The sequence below is a fragment of the Yarrowia lipolytica genome, chromosome 1F (assembly GCF_001761485.1).
Source record: "Yarrowia lipolytica chromosome 1F, complete sequence".
NCBI lineage: Eukaryota > Fungi > Ascomycota > Dipodascomycetes > Dipodascales > Yarrowia > Yarrowia lipolytica.
This window is the reverse complement of record NC_090775.1, coordinates 3660746-3679627: the sequence shown is the minus strand read 5'-3', so window position 1 is coordinate 3679627 and position 18882 is coordinate 3660746. Positions and strand designations below refer to the sequence as shown.

At 45.8% G+C, this 18882-nt stretch overlaps 10 protein-coding genes and 6 non-coding genes across 16 annotated transcripts; 8 read left to right on the top strand and 8 right to left on the bottom strand.

Annotated features, from left to right (window-relative positions):
- Positions 1–181: 181 nt before the first annotated feature.
- YALI1_F36794g (uncharacterized protein) lies at positions 182–1393 on the top strand (the record flags this gene model as incomplete). Its single annotated transcript, XM_506010.3, has 1 exon — positions 182–1393. The coding sequence occupies one exon, from the start codon at positions 182–184 to the stop codon at positions 1391–1393; it is 1212 nt and encodes a 403-aa protein (XP_506010.2).
- Positions 1394–1466: 73 nt separating this feature from the next.
- YALI1_F36781g (uncharacterized protein) lies at positions 1467–2153 on the top strand (the record flags this gene model as incomplete). Its single annotated transcript, XM_068283501.1, has 1 exon — positions 1467–2153. The coding sequence occupies one exon, from the start codon at positions 1467–1469 to the stop codon at positions 2151–2153; it is 687 nt and encodes a 228-aa protein (XP_068139602.1).
- Positions 2154–2932: 779 nt separating this feature from the next.
- On the bottom strand, positions 2933–3580 carry YALI1_F36760g (uncharacterized protein; the record flags this gene model as incomplete). Its single annotated transcript, XM_506009.3, has 1 exon — positions 2933–3580. The coding sequence occupies one exon, from the start codon at positions 3578–3580 to the stop codon at positions 2933–2935; it is 648 nt and encodes a 215-aa protein (XP_506009.1).
- A 705-nt stretch (positions 3581–4285) lies between these two features.
- Positions 4286–5338, bottom strand: YALI1_F36742g (uncharacterized protein; the record flags this gene model as incomplete). The annotated part of the gene is made up of 1 exon (XM_506008.3): positions 4286–5338. The coding sequence occupies one exon, from the start codon at positions 5336–5338 to the stop codon at positions 4286–4288; it is 1053 nt and encodes a 350-aa protein (XP_506008.1).
- Positions 5339–6279: 941 nt separating this feature from the next.
- On the top strand, positions 6280–7149 carry YALI1_F36733g (uncharacterized protein; the record flags this gene model as incomplete). Its single annotated transcript, XM_506007.3, has 1 exon — positions 6280–7149. One exon carries the CDS (start codon positions 6280–6282, stop codon positions 7147–7149), a length of 870 nt encoding a protein of 289 aa, XP_506007.1.
- Positions 7150–7495: 346 nt separating this feature from the next.
- Positions 7496–7569, bottom strand: YALI1_F36720r. Its single transcript has one exon. It is a non-coding gene; the product is annotated as a tRNA-Val (tRNA).
- A 439-nt stretch (positions 7570–8008) lies between these two features.
- On the bottom strand, positions 8009–8569 carry YALI1_F36710g (uncharacterized protein; the record flags this gene model as incomplete). Its single annotated transcript, XM_506006.3, has 1 exon — positions 8009–8569. The coding sequence occupies one exon, from the start codon at positions 8567–8569 to the stop codon at positions 8009–8011; it is 561 nt and encodes a 186-aa protein (XP_506006.1).
- Positions 8570–8984: 415 nt separating this feature from the next.
- Positions 8985–10133, top strand: YALI1_F36706g (uncharacterized protein; the record flags this gene model as incomplete). Its single annotated transcript, XM_506005.3, has 1 exon — positions 8985–10133. The coding sequence occupies one exon, from the start codon at positions 8985–8987 to the stop codon at positions 10131–10133; it is 1149 nt and encodes a 382-aa protein (XP_506005.3).
- A 205-nt stretch (positions 10134–10338) lies between these two features.
- Positions 10339–10427, bottom strand: YALI1_F36692r. The gene has a single exon. It is a non-coding gene; the product is annotated as a tRNA-Arg (tRNA).
- A 1086-nt stretch (positions 10428–11513) lies between these two features.
- Positions 11514–11808, bottom strand: YALI1_F36678g (uncharacterized protein; the record flags this gene model as incomplete). The annotated part of the gene is made up of 2 exons (XM_068283500.1): positions 11514–11717; positions 11767–11808. The coding sequence occupies 2 exons, from the start codon at positions 11806–11808 to the stop codon at positions 11514–11516; spliced, it is 246 nt and encodes an 81-aa protein (XP_068139601.1).
- Positions 11809–12971: 1163 nt separating this feature from the next.
- Positions 12972–13052, top strand: YALI1_F36666r. Its single transcript has one exon. It is a non-coding gene; the product is annotated as a tRNA-Gly (tRNA).
- Positions 13053–13126: 74 nt separating this feature from the next.
- Positions 13127–13219, bottom strand: YALI1_F36664r. The gene has a single exon. It is a non-coding gene; the product is annotated as a tRNA-Tyr (tRNA).
- Positions 13220–13703: 484 nt separating this feature from the next.
- Positions 13704–14839, top strand: YALI1_F36649g (uncharacterized protein; the record flags this gene model as incomplete). The annotated part of the gene is made up of 2 exons (XM_068283499.1): positions 13704–13785; positions 14691–14839. The coding sequence occupies 2 exons, from the start codon at positions 13704–13706 to the stop codon at positions 14837–14839; spliced, it is 231 nt and encodes a 76-aa protein (XP_068139600.1).
- A 450-nt stretch (positions 14840–15289) lies between these two features.
- On the top strand, positions 15290–15382 carry YALI1_F36643r. The gene has a single exon. It is a non-coding gene; the product is annotated as a tRNA-Lys (tRNA).
- A 197-nt stretch (positions 15383–15579) lies between these two features.
- Positions 15580–15652, top strand: YALI1_F36640r. Its single transcript has one exon. It is a non-coding gene; the product is annotated as a tRNA-Val (tRNA).
- A 209-nt stretch (positions 15653–15861) lies between these two features.
- YALI1_F36610g (uncharacterized protein) lies at positions 15862–18624 on the bottom strand (the record flags this gene model as incomplete). Its single annotated transcript, XM_506004.3, has 1 exon — positions 15862–18624. The coding sequence occupies one exon, from the start codon at positions 18622–18624 to the stop codon at positions 15862–15864; it is 2763 nt and encodes a 920-aa protein (XP_506004.3).
- Between the last annotated feature and the right edge of the window lie 258 nt (positions 18625–18882).

The following is an 18882-nucleotide window of genomic DNA, read 5'->3' as shown; positions in this document are numbered from 1 at the left end:
ATTTAATGGTCACCATCCATATGTTATAATGTGCATAAATACCCCTTTTCCAAAACTCGAACCTACAACCTTATGACTCGTCTCTCTCCCATCTGCAGATAAGGGTTTGAGTTTCATAGCAGGGAAAAAAAGTGCATCACATGACCTAGAACATCCATTTTTTTCCATTTTCCAACTTTCCATGAGACCAACGCTACGACTTAGCAACATGGTCAGTTACGCTGGAAAATTGGTACTGGCGCCCATGGTGCGTTCCGGCGAGTTCCCCACGCGGCTGCTCTCCATCAAGTACGGGGCTGATCTGGTGTGGAGTCCCGAGATTGTGGACAAGAAGATGTTGGAGTGCACCCGAGAGTGGAACGAGAAGACCAAGACGGTCGACTTTACTGTCAGTCAGCAGGGCAAGGGAAACACTGAGAAAAAGGCCATTATTTTCCGAACCTCTGAGGCTGAGAGAGACAAGATCATCTTCCAGGTGGGTTCGGCTAACCCCGAGATCGCCGTGGCCGCTTGCAAAATGGTTGCCAAGGACGTCGCTGGTATTGATCTCAACTGTGGCTGTCCCAAGCACTTTTCCATGCATGCAGGTATGGGAGCCGCTCTGCTCAAGACCCCCGATAAGCTGGTTGCTATCCTGGAGGCCTTGGTGAAGGAGGTGGGAGAGCCTTTCAATGTTAGCATTTCAGTCAAGATCCGACTGCTGGAGACGGAAGAGAAGACTCTGGAGCTTGTGGACAGGCTGGCTCAGACCGGAGTCAAAAACCTGACGATCCACTGTCGAACTACACCCATGCGACCTCGAGAACCTGTGATTCGAGATACTTTGGCCAAGGTAGCTGAGGTGTGTCACAAGCACGGAATCACCTGCCTTGTTAACGGAGATGTTGAAGGTCGACATGAGCTTGCTGATCTTCAGGAAAAGTACGGCATCGATGGAGCTATGATTGCCCGAGCAGCCGAGGCTAACGCTTCTTGTTTCAGAGCTGAAGGTATGCTCCCTTGGCAGCAGGTGACCAAGGAGTACCTTGATATCTGTCGAGAGTATGACAACTTTTACCAGAACACAAAATACTGTCTGACTCGCATGATCCCCGGAAAGAGTCCCAGTTATAAGAAAGTGGCTGCTTTGAAGGACTGCGAGAGTCTGGAGAAGTACATTAACGAGCAGTACGAGGAAATGCTCAAGGAGAGGGCCGAGGAGGAAGCCAAAAAGCCTGAAGAGCAGGTTATCAAAGAGGTGGGGGAGAAGGCCACAAGGGAGGTGGAGGAATCTATGGTTTCGAACGTTGAGGAGGCCGTTCAAGAGGCACCGGTTGAAGAGACACCTCTGGCTGCTGGCAAGCATGCTCTGGAGGCTGAGGAGCAGACATCTGCGAAGCGGGTGGCTGTTTAGATCAGGAAAAATTAAGGATTAGGAACTGCTCTTGTTGCATTATAGAAAGACAGTGTTATTTAAATAAGAATGTATGCTACAGTATGATTACACAAAGTGCGGGTATATTTTCCTGTTGATTAGGATGACATCGATACAGATACAAACGAGGCCACCCACAGATTCAACAACTGAAACAACTCTCCAGATGATTACAACGGAGCTATCACAGCACGACACTTGGTCCCTAGGATTGCTCAAGGCATGTCAGTTGGTTTGTTTGGCAACGCTGTTTTTGGTATTGAACGACTTCATAATGAGAGCTTTGGGGAAAGATCACAACAAAACAGACGGCTGGGAACTAAACCATCTTAAAAGACAACTGTGGATTAGTTATGAGCATCAGTGCCTGCTCAGCTCGCAACTAGTTCAAGTCTGTGATATCCAACAGGATGCAAGTCGAAAGGCACAATCAACACAAGCCAAATATGAAGTATACATTGACCAGAACCAGATACCCTTCTTTCGCTCGTACAACTGGCGAGATACCAGGAAACAGCTCTACTGTCCTCAGAATGTTTGGTTTTGTGGTGGCTTTGATGGTACATTTACAAAAGTCTCTACAACCCGAGAGGATGAGCACATCGACGACTACGCTATAAGTAGCAAGGAACATTCAAACGAAGAGTACTTTACCAGCAACGATATCTCAGGTTATGAACACCAGGATGCCTCAAATGACCGGGATGCCTACTTTCAAACTTCACCTGATTACATCTGAACTTCGATGACGATGATGCGAGTTACTATCGTGAAGCACTGACGTTAGCTATAGATGGGGGAGAATGTATTTGATGGCAGATGTGTAATTACAGTATGGAGAATTTAGAAGTAAGCACGTGCACTATTGGTTGGAGTAGATGACACTGAAATTTTGTTTGTAGGGCGAGTACGAGGTATGTACGATATATTGTTTCTTGAACTAAAGTGCAATAATTAGAGGGAATTATACTTATGCCAACGCTTCAGACTGCAAAGTTCCGAGGTTCATGTTTGGTGGTTCTATAATGTTCCACATGATGCAGCATGCATGAAAACTGAGGATCATAATTGCAAACCAGGCCCTACGGCACGAGTATAGGGACACATTGAATGGGTGATATAGTACTATACCAGATAATATCTTAATAATAGGCTCAGATATAATATAACTTCGATTTGTCTTCTCTCCTGGACAATATCCTTTTTGGGGCTCTTCAGAGTTATGGATCCACCTGTAGTTCTGAAGTGAGGTATTGATGTTCGGAAAAGTTCTGAGTCGACTACAAGTACAATACCAGCTGTTTGCTTGATCTTTTGTCTGTGTCCATTAGTTGTACTTGTGCTTGTACTACTTGTCTCGAGTAGTTGAGAATACTCAGCACCTGGACTCTCAAATACCTGAACTACAAATGATGTGCACATATCTACACGAATTATCTCGTTACTCATATATTTTAGGGAAGTCGCCTTACTCTTCGAACAACCGCCCGCGTATGTACAATGTACCTCTTATCGAGTTTACTCAAGAGGAGTCTTCTCAGCAGGAGGACCGAAAACAGCCTGCTTAAATACACACCAAACACCGGCTCCGGCAGCGGTGATACCAGAAGCAATGAGCATAGGTTTGGTTCCTCGAGGGGCACGGAAAATGGCTCCGGCAATGGCTCCAGCAGCAATAGAGTTGAAGGAGTCGTGCTTACCTCGGATGTCGTAGAGAATCTTGGAGTTGATGATGTTGTAAAAAAATCCCAGAACACCCATGGAGTTACCAAGGAAGGGACCTCGCTTGGTGATTGTGTTAAGAACGTGGTTGATTTTGATTTTGGCTGGTGCGCCCTCCTGGACTGTTCGCAGACCTTCCATTAGACCCGAGAAACCTCCGACACCGAGACCAGAGAGGTACAGAACGCCGGTTCCGTAACACAGGTCATCGTTCCATCCTCGAGACGGAAGCAGACCATCGTAGTAAATGGTCTCATTGCCCTCGAGAGTGAAGTACTCCATGCCGGCATCGAGACCAGCCATGGGATGCAGCTTTGTGGTGTCGAGATCAGCGTTGAGGAAAGAGGCGGCGGAGTTGGCGTTAGGGTCCAGGTCGAAGGTCACCTCCCTGACCTCCTCAACCTTGGGCTGTTCCTCTTTCTTCTTTCCGAATAGCCAGGACATAGTTGTTTGATGTGTGTTTTGGGTGGGGTGGATGGTTGACTACAGGCAACTTTTTTTCACTTTCGCAAGTTTCAGGGTTAGGGGCTTGCTTATTAAGAAAATGTCACTTTGTAAAGGTTAGGGTCTGTGTTTGGGGTGAACCGAGACCAGGGGTGGTTTATTTTTCACAGTTGTATAGACTTAACGACTTTACACCTGGAAAATATCATCATAACAGACCCATCACTTGATCTATCCAGTCTCATTGAGTCATTTCGCGACGAGTGAGTGGAAAGAATAAGGTTATATCTCCCAATGAAGAAGAGCTTATTCAGTGGCAGTTTTATGCAGAGTAATTACTGTAGCAGAGTTGGCAGTACGATACAGTGCGATAGCTACAAGGACTCCAATGGTGGCACTGGTAACACACAGTAGTTCTCAAAATTGCCACCTGTCATTGCACAAGAACCAGCAGGGGACAAATATTAAAACATTACCAGACGATAGTGCGGCACCAATTTTTTATAACTGAAACTTCAAATTCCCCAATAGCCGACCCCAACCTTTCAAAAATCAATTTCAATTTTTTTATCTTGTTACATGTATGGCCATCTCTTGTTCAAACGAATTTTATTAAAATGGACATGGTAATATCCATACTATACAGGTATAACTTGTAGATCCAGGCTCTCTTTTTTCAAATATGATATCATTACGTGGTACATTTTAAACAACAATAGCTCGAAGGCCGGTCTTGCCTGCCTCGGTGGAAAGATGAAGGGAATCATCAGGGTTCTTTCCAGAAACGATCACTAGGGACTCGTCGTATTCGAGCTTGGAGTCGTGTAGCTCGTTGACATGCTTCTCAGAGATGGGAGAGCCAAACGAGTAGCCCAGACGACCATCGTACGTGGAGGCAGGGGTCTCTTCAGAGACTTGTCCGGGGCCAGTGATAACATGTCGGATCTTGATTCGAGGGTACACACGGGCAATCTCAGCCAGATCGTCGTGGACAAAAGCGGCATCAGCAGTCTCAGTCTCCCAGATCAGGTTGATCCAAGTGAGATCCTCGGGAGTGTAGATAATCTCGTTGATGATGGGCAGCATGGCCTGGATGCCAGTGTCTCTGCAGACCATGAGCAGCTCCTTAACCATGTTGTGGGTGTAGTAGGGCTTGCCAATGGGGCCAATGACCTTGACGTGCTGGTTGACCTTCATTCCATCAAGATATCGACCGACCATGTCCTCACTGCCTCCCACGTTGTTGTGTTTGTACTGCAGGTTAAGAGGGGTTCGGTTGTGCCGAACGACAATGTCAAAAGATCCAGGTCGGATCTGAATCGGGTAAAAATGCTTGATGGCAACCCCGGCTCCTCCAGCAACCTTGGTGTCCCACTCAATTCGAACACCAATCTGCTGGCCGGGCTTGATGCCCAAAGTGTCTCGGGGAGAGGGCAGATCGATGGTGTAGATAGAGGTGTCATTGTTGATCAGCACCTTCTCGGAAACAGCCATTTCGTAAAGCTTAAGCTTTGAGTGAGCGGTGAGGAACTCGGGATCCTCCTTCTCGAGATCATTGAGATCGTTCTGGCCCCGGAAGAGAGTCGAGCCCGATCCTCGGTAGAGCTTGAGACCAGCCAGGCCCAGAGTGATGAAGATTCCTCCGACGAAAATCAGAGGATTTTCCAAGTAGTAGGCCAGAATGCCCATTCCCATTATCAGCAGAGCCGAGGGAATGTAGATTCCATCTCGGGGAGTGTCGAGAACGTCTTCATCCATTGTTGTGTGGTTGGAGAGTGTAGCTGAAGAAGAATGTTAGATGTTCGGGAATAAAGTTGATCATTCATGCACTCCGGGCATTGGGTCGAACGTGATTTCTGGCTGAAAAGACTTATTTGAGGGCAATAAAAGAGGTATTCACGTCAAAAATTGTTATCAGTATTCATATATTGATTAAAATGCCTTGTAGATACCACTTCAACATCCTTCTCCACGGTCGTGTTTAGCTCCTCCTCGTCAAGTCCGAACATTATAGTTAACCTGCAGCCCACAAGTCTGTCTTTTCAGTGTTGTGTTGTTGTAGACCCGATAAAGCCTCACTTCGGGAGTGGAAGGTTCCAGCGCATGGTAACTGGAGGTCCAAGTGGCTGAATGGCGGCAGTGAGATTGAACTTGGACTTTTCAAAGGTGGAATTAGACTTTGGCCCTTCGTTTAGAGCATTGCAAGTAGACCTACATTGGGCTGACTAATTGTGCGATTCAAAAGACGTGAAAATTAGTGTTCAGAATATGAATTTCCACAGAACAGCCCCCCCCCAAATAATCGAATTGGGGTATGAGTTCCACAGAACCAAAAGGGTATCTAACATCAGAGTACAGTACATACCATAATCATCTTTTATTCAATCCAGTTTCACTAAAAAAAAAAAGAAAACTGCAATTCGGCCTTACACCAAGCCACACTACAGAATTGGTAGAGTTGGAGGGACTGTAATGAAACTGCTCCAACTTCAGAGACGGAATATATCTGGAACATCAATATTTGACTAGAATGGATATCCTCTGAAGTGAATGGCGCATTCCGACCCTTGCCTACACACTTGTACTGTTGGCTACAGTAACATCACAAATCAAGACCAGTCCCAATATGCATCTTCTCTTATCATACTTTATCTTTCTTCCTTCTCGAACCACTCACTTCCCCATTCCACCATCCCGTCATGACTCTCGCAGCAGTCGGCCAATTTTGTGCAACCAATTCACTTACTCACAATGCCTCTATTGTTGCAGGACTAGTCCATAGAGCAGCAGCCCTGGGCGCCCAGGCTCTGTTCCTCCCTGAAGCCTCCGACTACATTTCTGGCTCGCCTAAGGAAGGGTTGAGTCTTGCACGAAATGCTGAAAATTCGCCCATGATCGCAGCAATCAGGGAGGCTCAAAAGGAAATCAAACAGAGCGGAATGTCTGGAATTGAGGTCTCAGTAGGAGTTCATGAGCTGTCCTCTTCTTCTGACCGGGTCAGAAACACCCTATTGTGGCTTGATTCCAACGGAGACATTGTCAACAGATACCAAAAAGTGCATCTCTTCGACGTGGAGGTGCCCAACGGTCCTATTCTGCAGGAATCAAAGTCAGTAGAGCCCGGGTCTGAACTTCCCAAGCCGTTCGAGACCCCAGTGGGAACAGTTGGACCTGCTATTTGTTATGATATCCGGTTTCCTGAGCTGGCATTGTTGTTGAGAAAGCAAGGCGCCCAGATTCTGCAATTTCCCTCGGCGTTTACAGTCAGAACTGGCGCCGCCCACTGGCACGTTCTTGCCCGAGCTCGTGCTATCGATACCCAATGCTATGTCATGATGCCAGCGCTGGTTGGAAAACACACAGAGGACGGCAAGCGAGAAAGCTACGGACACGCCATGATAATTGACCCCTGGGGAACTGTTCTTGCCGAGGCCAGCGACATAGACTCTTCGGCTGCAGTTATTGTTGCCGATATCAACCTAGAGCAGCTGAAGAAGGTCAGGACCAATATGCCTCTGTGGGACCAGAGACGAAATGATGTGTATAGCTTGCTTGAGGTGAAGAAATAGGGCACATTTAAAGTGTGAACGAATGAATGAAACCCATCTTTAGCGTAACAAACGAATAATCTGAGATATTGGCTGAGTAGCATTTTAGTAGATTGAAGTTGTTATTTCTAGTGTACGGTCCTGTAGATATAACGGGGATGAAAGTAGTCGGGAATATTCTCAATGTCCTCAAAGCATATTACATACACATACATACACATACATCAGCAATAAATCTCTGCTGGTTTAATCTCCTTTCAATATTCTAAATTTTTGCAAAAAGTGTCGGTGTAAGACTCACCACGCAACACAGCACATTGCAAAATGCCTGAGAGCAGAAACTCCTAGCTCATTGGAGTTGCAAAAATGATTTCTGGCAGGATCGAACTGCCGACGTTCTGCGTGTTAAGCAGATGCCATGACCAACTAGACCAAGAAACCCGGGTTTTAATTTCGGAGGTCACATATGACAATTTGAGATCGAAATCTTTGAAAAACCCCATCTGTTGTTCCCTCAGGAATGACTTAATTCTTCAATTAGCCGTGTGGGGACTACTCCAAAGCATGATCTTAGTGACTACATGACCATCTTATTTGTCTTTATTGTCCAGTGTCTAGTATGTGTCTAGCTTCCGTCATCCGTCATGAAGGATGAGACGCTCTATCTCGACATACAGTATAATAGGTTTTGGTAGCTCCATGTATGCTACAAATAAACAAACACGACGTGTATGTCGTTAGGGCTCCCGAACTTCTGTCTTCCGTAAGTACATTAATGCAATACATGCTTCCATCTCACCAAACGCGTCCCAAGTCGCTGTTCTTCCATATATTCTGACAATTGGTACCCCCATGCAAAAGTGTGCACACACTGTTAGTATCAGTCGTCTTCATGGAAGCCTATCTGTGCTTTACTCACTAGCTTCCTCACCTGTAGAAGTTTCTGTTTCAGCTCTTTGCTCTCCTCCAGCAATTCTTGTTTTCGTGATTCAGCCTGGCACTCATGCTCCTTGTATGACTTTTTAATCTGGCTTGCAGCATGGTCCATGTCGGCGGCATAGATCTGCGAGTCTCCCACAATCTCCTCCATTGCCCGCATATACTGCTTGAGCAGCTCTTGTGACTTGCCCCCAACAAACTGGAGGCGTTGTAATTGTTGTTCGAGCTCCACGTTTTCTCGGGCTATTAGCACCGACATGGGCAGTGTGGTATCCGGCTCGTCGCTCTCGCTTTTAAACTCCGACTCATCACGTCCCAGCTCCACCAGCAGTTCCTGCAGCTGCTTCTCTTCAATCTCGAGAATTGAAGCTGCAGTTTCCTCGAGCTTTTCCGACGACTCATGCTGGTTAGTAAGACGCGTAGACAGTGTGCGTACCAGCTCGCTGATCACACTGACGTCGCGGGACAGATATCCCGAACCTATCGGCTGGTCTTCTTTCATGGTGTTATGTTTGGGTGAGATGTGATGAGAAGTTAGACGCGATGGTGGCGATGTTCATCCAAGGTGTGCATATTGGGATGTGTTTAAGTCCAAACTAATTGATGCGTCTGGAATCGTGTGCTGGATAATGGGACAAATATGGATAACTGTACAAGAGGCGACCATAGATGTTTATAACTGCTGTTACCTGTAAATTTCGGCTGGAAAACAACTCTTGCTAGGATCCACTTGACTTCATGACTCCTCCACCGATCACCGCGGTTCTCACTAATTTTTCCATCAAGTAAAATGGTACGCTTCCACAACAAACTCAAAGCAAAATAGCCTCAGAATATATTACACTTCTAAATATGCTCCTCCGGCAATCATCACCACTTGCACCACTACCGCCCGCCCGCCACAACAAATACCCACCATGTCTGAGGCTCCGGAATCTATCGAAACCTCGCCAGTGGTTACACCAGACGTCGCAGAAAGCGTACAGAACCAAGGTGTCGAGGTAGTACAAACAGAAGCACCCACAGAAGCTCAGGTGGTCAAAACGAAATCTAAGAAGAAGAGAACCAAAGATCCTGCATTATACCATACTCGGAAAGCACGGATCCAGGTGGACCCCGACTCGGTCAACACTGATGACAGACCTCCACAGACAGGAACCGTCTATAATATCTGGTTCAACAAGTGGAGTGGAGGAGACAAGGAGGATGAAAAGTTCAACCAGAAGAAAGCAGATGGACGATGTAGCATAGCCCGTGACTCAGGATACACCCGGGCAGACAAGGTACCGGGATCCTACTTTTGCCTGTATTTTGCCCGGGGTCTGTGTACTCAAGGGCACAAGTGTGAGTTTCTGCATCGTCTTCCTGTGTTGACCGACATGTTTAGTCCTACGACTGATTGTTTTGGTCGGGACCGGTTCTTTGACTACAGAGATGATATGGGGGGTATTGGTTCGATCAGTAGAGTCAACCGAACTCTATATGTAGGTCGTATCCATGTGAGTGATGCTGCCAAAGCAGGTGCTCTGGATGAGATTGTCTCGAGACACTTTTCTGAATGGGGAGACGTTGACCGCATTCGAGTTTTGCATGACAAGGGCGTTGCATTTGTGACATACGCCACAGAAGTGAATGCGCAGTTTGCTAAGGAGGCCATGGCTCACCAGAGTCTGGATAGTGGAGAGGTTCTTAACGTACGATGGGCGACACAGGATCCCGATCCTTTGGCTCAGGCACGTGAACAGCGACGACTGGAAGAGAATGCCGCCGAGGCTATTAAGCGGCTGTTGCCTCAGGAGTACGTGGATGAGCTCGAAGGTCGAGCTAAGAAGAGCAAGCCATTGCTGGAGGGTTACGAAGAAGATGACAGCGAGAAACTGAAGAGAATCATGAACAATCAGAAGGAGGCTGGAGCTGAGCCTGCTGAAGAGGTCAAGCAGATTGAACCTGCCCCTGAGCCTGCTGCTCCCGTATCCACTGATACAGGCATGTTCAACAAGAGCTCTCTTAGTGCTCTCAAGGCTCTTAAGAAGAAAAAGAAGACCAAGGCCAAGGTAGAAGAGTAATGCTGAGTGCATTGCTTGTGTGTATTTAATGTATTATAAAGGATAGCCTACTTAAAAGACGTTACCGTATGGAACCGGGTAGCCACGAAACAAAGAGTAACGGTATTTGCAGTATACCGTGTACATACTGTAACTAACCATCACAATGGATGAGAAGGCAATAAAGACACAAAATGGAACCCAGTGGGGCAGGGGGACAAAAAAGAGAGGACGACAGGACTCGAACCCGCAGCCTTTGGAGGACGTCGTTCTGAAGAACCGAAATCCAATGCGCTACCATTACGCCACGTCCTCAGAGTTTTTTTTTGTGAGCTATATTGTAGGAACAGTATTGGTAGCATTTGGCTTATATAATCAGAATCAATTAGAATAAAAAAAATTAAAAAAAAAAACCAAAACAAAAAAAAAAACAAAAACAAAAACAAAAAACAAAAACAAAAAACAAAAACAAAAACAAAAACAAAAACAAAAACAAAAACAAAAACAAAAACAAAAACAAAAACAACTGAACCAGAGAAATACCGCAAGAAGTATTGCCCTATGCTCGTCTGGAAACCTGAAACCTAGTCATCAGATTTGCGGATTTATCATTGTTTATAATCTTTAACTACAGTCATATGTACCGTAAGAGATACAAGATACAAGTACATACTGTACCTAAAATGTATTTCCCTGGAATATAAAAAAGTAAACGTAAACGGGAGGCAATTTAATTTATTGTAACTTCTTTCCATTTCCATATCTTCATCACAAGGGTGTGTGGTATATAGTCTCGCTTAATGGTGCACCACTTACGCCTGATCACGTATGTACTTCTATGGGACCTAGCTAAGGGTATATACAAGTAGTTGCAATCTATAGTTTGAGTGCTGTAGAATACATAGTTGTAGTGCCCTTAACCTTACGGCACAAATATCTACAGAGAACTGACTACAGTATGTACCGTCATTCTACGATGGAACACAACTGACCCTACTCGATACAAGCTCACTGATAAACAACGTGGGAAGATCAACGTTTCCCAAAGCTTTAGCACTGGTGCTAGAAGCACGCTCAATGGATAAAGTGTTGAAATTTGAGCGCACTCCTCCTTTTAAGATGGTTTGATTCAATCGAGGGGATTCTGACATCTTTGGCTGACTCCAATTACTACAGTAGTATCTACACTACCACAGAGCTTGATTCTTGCAATAAAAGCAAGGCACTGCCTGTGCCCTACAGTACGGTTTAACTCGACTTCTGACCTTAATAAGCCTTTTTTATAACATAATTGATTGCATGGTCTGTATGACGCTTGATCTTTTCGACGAGGGCCCGGGTGACTTGTTCGGGGGTATGGGGTAAATGGTCAGTGCGACTGGTTATCAGAGCTACGAGTAGTCAGGGTACGGGAAAGACCGGTGAAAATAAAGTCGTGGTGGACGTGAAGACGGTGTCGGATGACCATTTGGTGGGTGAAGACGTTGTAGTGATGTAGACATGTAGACGTACGACGGGGTATGCAGAAAGACGTGTAACTGGTAATGTGAGGCAGGCGTGGTAAAGTGTTAGCTTGGGGGGGAGGGCGGTGGCATGTGTCCGGTACTAAATGTGAAGTCCAAGAGTCAGGGAGGCAGTGTGGACCTCATAAGACAGGTGCTGGTGAGTCACGGGCGAATAGTCCTTGGGGTGTCATAATCGATGGGTATGAGCCTTCGGGGAGGACCAAAAGCGGGGTGGTTGGGGGAAGTAGATGGGGGAAAAAATGAAGAAAGGGGGTGGTAAAAAATGGGGTGAAAATTATAGGGCAACACAGAGTCAGTGTGGGTGGGAATGTCCGATATATATAGGGAAATACATTTCCTAAGGAAGGACAATCATATTTATTCAACGGATCCATTTTTTAGTTTTTTTTTTTTTTAATTCTAATGATAAATTACAGCTATATATACCTACTTGTAGTAACCCGGGTTAGTGGCTTTCAATCGTCTCTTTTTATTCTAATGATTCAAAGGATGACTAAGCAGTCAGGATCTTAGTAAAGATCGTTTCTCTTCTCATTCTGTAACGGATCGATGATGGGTCAATCCTCAACGCCCTAGGTACGAGCTCCAGAAGTTGTATAAACATAACTTACTTACATACTTGCGAGTAGTGGCTATATATACAGGTATCTCAACCCTAACTCTGTAAAGCACGTCATCCACGCGACCTAGCCAAGCGATACCGAAATATTCATCCATAATGACACACTCATGACGTCCGTAGAACGTCATCATCGTCCAGTCACTTGCCAAGGCATTTTTTTACTAATGATTCATTACTGCTAAGGTTTTTTTATGCTAATGGCATGACTAATCGTAACACCTTATGACTAGCTTCTGAGTCGTTACATATTTGTTAGGGTTCGGCGGCTAATCGGCCGCGGCTAAACCTGATACTGGAGGTTAGTGATACTCGATCCGTCACCGCGGCTATTCGTGCTCTTGTGTGACTGTTGTTTCCTTGTGAGTGTCCAATAGTCTGAACTCTCTGTTCTACTTGTCCATGGTTGTCTGCCTTTGTACTTGACCGTTTAACAAAGGTTAGTGGATATTGGTCCAATATTGGTCCAATATGATCTAGCGGATAACCTACGCACTACGCCGCTTGGAGAGCACTGCCCGTCCGGAACTGGAGGAGTTCCGGAAGTTGCGGACGCCGATCCTGAGATTATATAACTTGCCCTATTTCCTATATTATAATGCACCAACAATTGTTCTGACACTTCGACTACTAACTACCGAGCTTCTCCAGTAAGTACTGGTTGGGAGCCCAAGTCCTGAGGCCCTGGGTTCTAACAATATTTAAATTAATTCTGGGCTGTTGGTGTAGTGGTAACATATCTGCCTTCCATTCGATTGTTAGCAGGTGCCAGGGGTTCAATTCCCCTACAGCTCAACTCTCCTAATCTTTTTGCACCACGATCTTACATAAGAATAAAGAAACAAAAAAGCTGTGACAAAACAATATCCTCTCCCGGGGGCGAGTCGAACGCCCGATCTCAAGATTACAAATTTTTAATACCATTACAGTCTCGCGCCTTAAACCAGCTTGGCCACCGGGAGAATATTTCGAAAATTCGAAAATTCTAGACTCTACTATGTAAGTTCGGCTTAGTAATTATCGCGACATGGTGGTCGTGGCTATGAGGCGGAAGCGCGGAGAGGAATGAGCGCCGAAGTTGTTTTCTACTCTAGGAGCATTATTACGATGGCTGGTACACATGACGTACTCGTGAGGTCTGCTGCACGGCTAAATATACACGCTGACGTCTCAAGATTAATTGGAATTATGGAAAAAAAAAAAGAAAAAAAAAAACAACTCAAACACGTTGCTACCCCCACCTTCAATCCCCCGATGCCGCAAAGATCTCAAAACAGGACACACACGATCACATCAATAATACTTATGATCTTCAATACCTTGTAGTATTTAATTGAAGAAAGCTTGCAACCAGAGTTTTGGAGGTTCTACCTGAGTCGTAGGTAGCCCTTCACCATTAAAAAATTAGTTGGTTAGCCCATGATTCACTACCACGAGACCACGACAATGACATTCCAACTAGACGAAGCGTCGGACAAACCAACCGGACAGCGCCGCAGCAGCGTCATATCGCAAAGATTCCAGAAGTGTATGATTTATTGAACGGCCAATAAACCCGGCTTTCTAGGTATATAGCTTTTATGAATCATTAGAATAAAAAACCCCCTTTTTTAAATAAAAATTTGATGATATATTTAACTGGTCAAGAGATTGGAACAGGAAAGAATACATTGAACACGCGGAGCAAAAATGTCATGGCGCGCTCTCCCTGAACAACCGAATCGCGAATCCCAATCGCGATGTGCTTGTATAACAATTTGTTTAATGGGGCTTCGAGTTAGCTGAAATGATCATTAGAATAAAAAAAAAAAATAAAAAAAAAAAAACCAATGTCTATTTCCCTGGAGTATTCCCCCACACCTACTGTTGAAGGTAATACCCGGTGGGTAATACCTGGCTAATTCCTCACATAATGATGAGATGTCACCACATAGTGATGAGAGGAATCAAGCTGGGTTCGTAGACGAGATGTTCCATCCTGTAGATAGTTTTTATCCACTGATCTTAGAATCTCTTTTCTGGTGAATGAGCAAGCACACACCCTTTCTGGTGTGTGCTAACTATCGGAACGCGTTTTCCCTAGAAGTGGGTTGTAAGTTGTTAATTAACTAGCTATATCACATCAATAATACTTATGATCTTCAATACCTACAAGTAGGCTAAACAACAAAGTAAAAAAAAAGCATCTCAGATGAACTAAAAATAAGAGAAGTATCTAATATCTACTTGTACGTAATTAATGCCACGAGTATCAATTTGTGCCTCTAACTTGTTTGGCACCGTGTCCCCTCATGTCTGCCTGGGTCTTTTTTAAAAGATTACACCGAGCAGCAGCAGATCTTCTACACAACTGTGGGTCCTTAGCTGGACGTCTCGCTGTACGAGCTCACTGATGGTCTGGATCACGTGGTCGACACCCTTCCCCATGACAAGATCTACGCGTCTCTGGAGTTCCTTCTGGCGGCGCCGAAGCTCCCACTTTATTCTTACACCCCCCTATGTCTCTACACAATGTCAAACTAGAGTCAAGCTCAACAGGGTCTTCTTTCCCCGCTGATTCTGCCAAGCGACACCACTCATAGTGGCAGAATAAAGGGCACCTCAGTTCGTTTGACTGAGCCTGAGGCGTCGTGCTTGTAGCGTAATTTTGAATTGGAAGTCTATACAGACACAAGCTGTTTTATTAAACTCGTTGTTGCCTGTTGCCGTTATATACGACTATGCACATGACTATCGAGCCAGTTGTATTGTGTAGTAATTGGCGTTCGATAAATCATGCACTTACAAATCGTTTCGGTGTGCGCTGCTTTTTTTATTATTATTATTATTCTAATGATTCATTACAGCTATATATATACCCTAGTAAGCCGGGTTATTGGCGCTTTTTTATATAATATATATATTCTTAATGATTTACTACAGCTATTTATTTTTTTTTATTCTAATGATTCTATAATTTTTTTTTCTAATGATTCAGCTAATGATTTGCGAAATTCAGATTTGGTAGCCCAGAATTACCAAATATGAAAAAATCCCCTATAGCTCAGTTGGTAGAGCGTTCGGCTTTTAGTAACCCTAAAGGCATTGCAACCGAAATGTCCAGGGTTCGAGCCCCTGTGGGGGAGTACTACTCATGAGTACACCCTTTCCACTTTTTTGATGGACATCCTTAATTCCCCAAGGTTTGGACAATAATCCTTTTTTTATCCTAATGATTCATTGCAATGATTTTTATTATTCTAATGATTCATTCTTTTTTTTATTCTATTGATTCATTATCCATAATTGCATGGCAATCATTCTTATTATGTCACGTGAAAAAGGTCGTGTGGTGTAATGGTTATCACGTCCCGCTCACACCGGGGAGGCTCCGAGTTCGATCCTCGGCATGATCACTTTTTATTTCTGGCTTGCTCTCTTTTTCCTTGGGTAGCTGGTATCTCGTCCTGCAAAGTCATGATGTGTTTCTTTTGAAGGTCTTACCTACAAGTACAGTACATACATCCCAATACTCGCGCGAGTAAAAGTACCCAAAAAAGTGTAAATAATCTATTAATGTTTCTAAGTTCAGATCTTATGCGTTTATTTATCGTCCGTTACATAGCTACTCGTCATCCGCCATCAGCATCTCCTCGATCTTGGACTCGTTCTTCTTGGCCTCCTCTTCACCACCCTCACCAGACACACTTTTGTCCAGAGCCAGCTTGGTATTGTTGAGCTCAAGAATCTTCTCCTCCACAGTACCCTTACACACCAGTCTAATGACTCGGACGTCCCGAGTCTGACCGACTCGATGAGCTCGATCCTCGGCCTGCTTATCGTCATGAGGGTTGAACGAAAGATCGAAAATGATAACAGTGTTAGCACATGCCAAGTTAATACCAAACCCTCCAGCTTTGGTAGAGAGCAGGAAGACGGTGATATCAGTCTCCTCATAGTACTTGTCGATCATGTCTTGCCGGGCCTCGACGGGGGTTTGGCCGTCCAGGCGGAGAAATGCAATTCCCAGAGTGTTAAGAACAGACTCAAGAATGTCCAAGCACTGGGTGAACTGCGAGAAAATGAGGACTCTATCATTGTTTTCCTTCATGATAGGCAGCATCTCGGCCAACTTCTTAACCTTGGCAGCGTCCATCCATGGCTCCTCTTCCAGAGCATACTTCTCGATGCTGGGGAACTGGAGAGCTAATCTGTTTAGCTCAAAGTCGCTCATGACCTCCATATCCTCTCGGATGTAGTCTCGGTTAGCATCGTAGTACCGCTCCTCCTTCATGATCTCCTTGGACATGCTCTTGAGAGTGTCATCGTCGAACTTTCGTCGGAAAAGCAGATGATGAAGAGCCGCCTTACGTAGAAGCATGAGGGGGTTTCCAACTCGAGAGGAAGGCTTGCCAGCAGCTCTGTCTCGTCGCATCTGTCTCATTCGCTCCATCTGCTCGTCGTAAATGGCCTGTTGATCAGGAGAAAGATGGCAGTATGCGACTTCGTGAGTCTTGGGAGGCAGATGCTTCAGCACCTGCTCCTTCTTTCGTCGCAGAATGAATGGAGTCATCATTGTCTTTGCACGGTTAACTCGCTGCTGTGACAAGAGAGGCATGTGTGAAGAGGCGTCATTAGTGGTGGCCTTGTGCTTGAATATCTCTGCCAAATCGTCCTTACAACCATCAAATAGAGACGGAATGATAAATGCAAGCAGAGACACAAGCTCCCGGAGGTTATTCTGCAGAGGAGTACCTGTCAGCAAAAGTCGGAAATTGGCCTTGAGTCGCATTAGCTTGTTGTATCGGTCAGTCTGAGAGTTCTTCAGCATATGGCCCTCATCGTAAACACAGCAATTAAATTTGATGGACTTTAGGAAGGACACATCGAATTTGGTGCCACAAGCCAGGTTGTAGGTGGTCACAATGACGTCGTATTTATTCTCGGGGTCGGACAGAGTCTCTCGCATCTCGGCGCGTTCGTTCTGGGAGCCATAGTAAGGCTCGACAACTAGAGAGGGTGCGAATTTCTGGAACTCTCGCAGCCAGTTTTCCAGTGTCGAAGAAGGCACCACGACAAGATGGGGACCCTCGTGTTCTCCTTGCTCCTTCAGCAGAGCCATGAAAGAGATGACCTGGCAGGTCTTTCCGAGACCCATCTCATCGGCCAGAATGCAAGATAGCCGTTTCTTGTAGAGCAGATACAGCCAGTTGATTCCAACCTGCTGGTAGTCCTTCAGAACAAGATCGTCACTGAGAATAGAGGGCTTCTCGGTGAGGAACTTGACCGTCGACTTCTTGACAACGTCCTCGTCTATGTCTGTAATGTCAACACCCTCTCCGTCCTTAGCTCCAAAAATATCCACACCCCAAGATTTGATATCGGCAGCCACCTGGTTACCCAAGACGTCACACTTCTGGATCAACGAGTCCACCGCCTCGTAGCCTCGAAGAGTAGCGGAGACGGCATCAACAATACGTTCTCCGGCGTTTCGCTTTCGGCCTCCTCGTCCCCGCTTCTTCTCAGTAGATGAGGATTCCGAGTCAGAAAACTCAACGTTTTGGGCCTGCAGCAGGTTCTTGTAGGGTCGGTTCTTGACCATGAGCTCACCGACCTTCTGGGAACACGACGACAGGTCGATGAGGTCTCTCTGAGAAGAGGTGTTGAGGAACTCCAACACTCTGAGATCGAAGCCAGGGTCGACATCTTCCTTCTCAGAGAAGTCGTCAGATTCGTCGGCCTCTGCTTCATCGATATCCATGGGAGTGTCTCGAGAAATGGACACAGGAGACAATGGAGTGGGAGACCGTGTGGGCTGAGGGGTATATCCTGCTCGGTCTTTTGCCTGCACCAGCCTTCTCTTGGGTGCACTAGGCTTGTCTTCCATGACAACGAGATCGTCCTCAGCTTTAGGCTCCTCCTTTTTCCATTTCTCTCTGATACTCTTGGACTTGGAAACCTCCCGTTTGGTTGACAGAGGGGCAGGCTTGGTGGTGACAGAAGGGTTGAGGAAAGCCAACGGATTGACCAGTGAAGCAGGCTTTCGATGGGTTGGCGCGGAGTTTATAGAAGAAGATGGAATGCTACCCTGTCGTCGAAGGTATGCCACAGCTCGGTCGAAATCGGTGCTGTTAGCAACTGCTTCTCTCAGCTTGACGAGGGGCAGCTGGTTGAACATGGGCTTCAGTCGTTGCAGGCGCTGCTTCTGCTCTTCAGTGAAGGCTGCGGGAGTTGCTGCCGAGGGTCTCTGTCCATTGGATGCCGGTTTCGAAGGGTTGTAGGCAAAGCTGGAGAGGGAGTTCTTGTCAGAAGGTGCAAAGAGAGCCGAAAACGCGTTTGCTTGGGACTGCGAGGGCGATGCAGGCACCTGGACTCGCTGGTCTTTCATTTTGAATGTGAGGTGGTCGACGCGGTGTTTAACAAGTTGCTGGGTGAATGTTCGTCTATCGTTTCCGTCAGCTCCTAGAGGAATCCTTTGCGTCTACTTGTAGTCGTGTCGTCTCTAATCACGTAACGTTATCACAAGATTTTTTTACCTGCTGGACGAACCTAATCAGTAATGAGCTGGGCAAGGGTAGGGAGTGGTAGCTTGCGAAATTTTTCTCTCGTGGCGAGCTGTCAGGTTGCAAAGGTGGTGGCAGATACC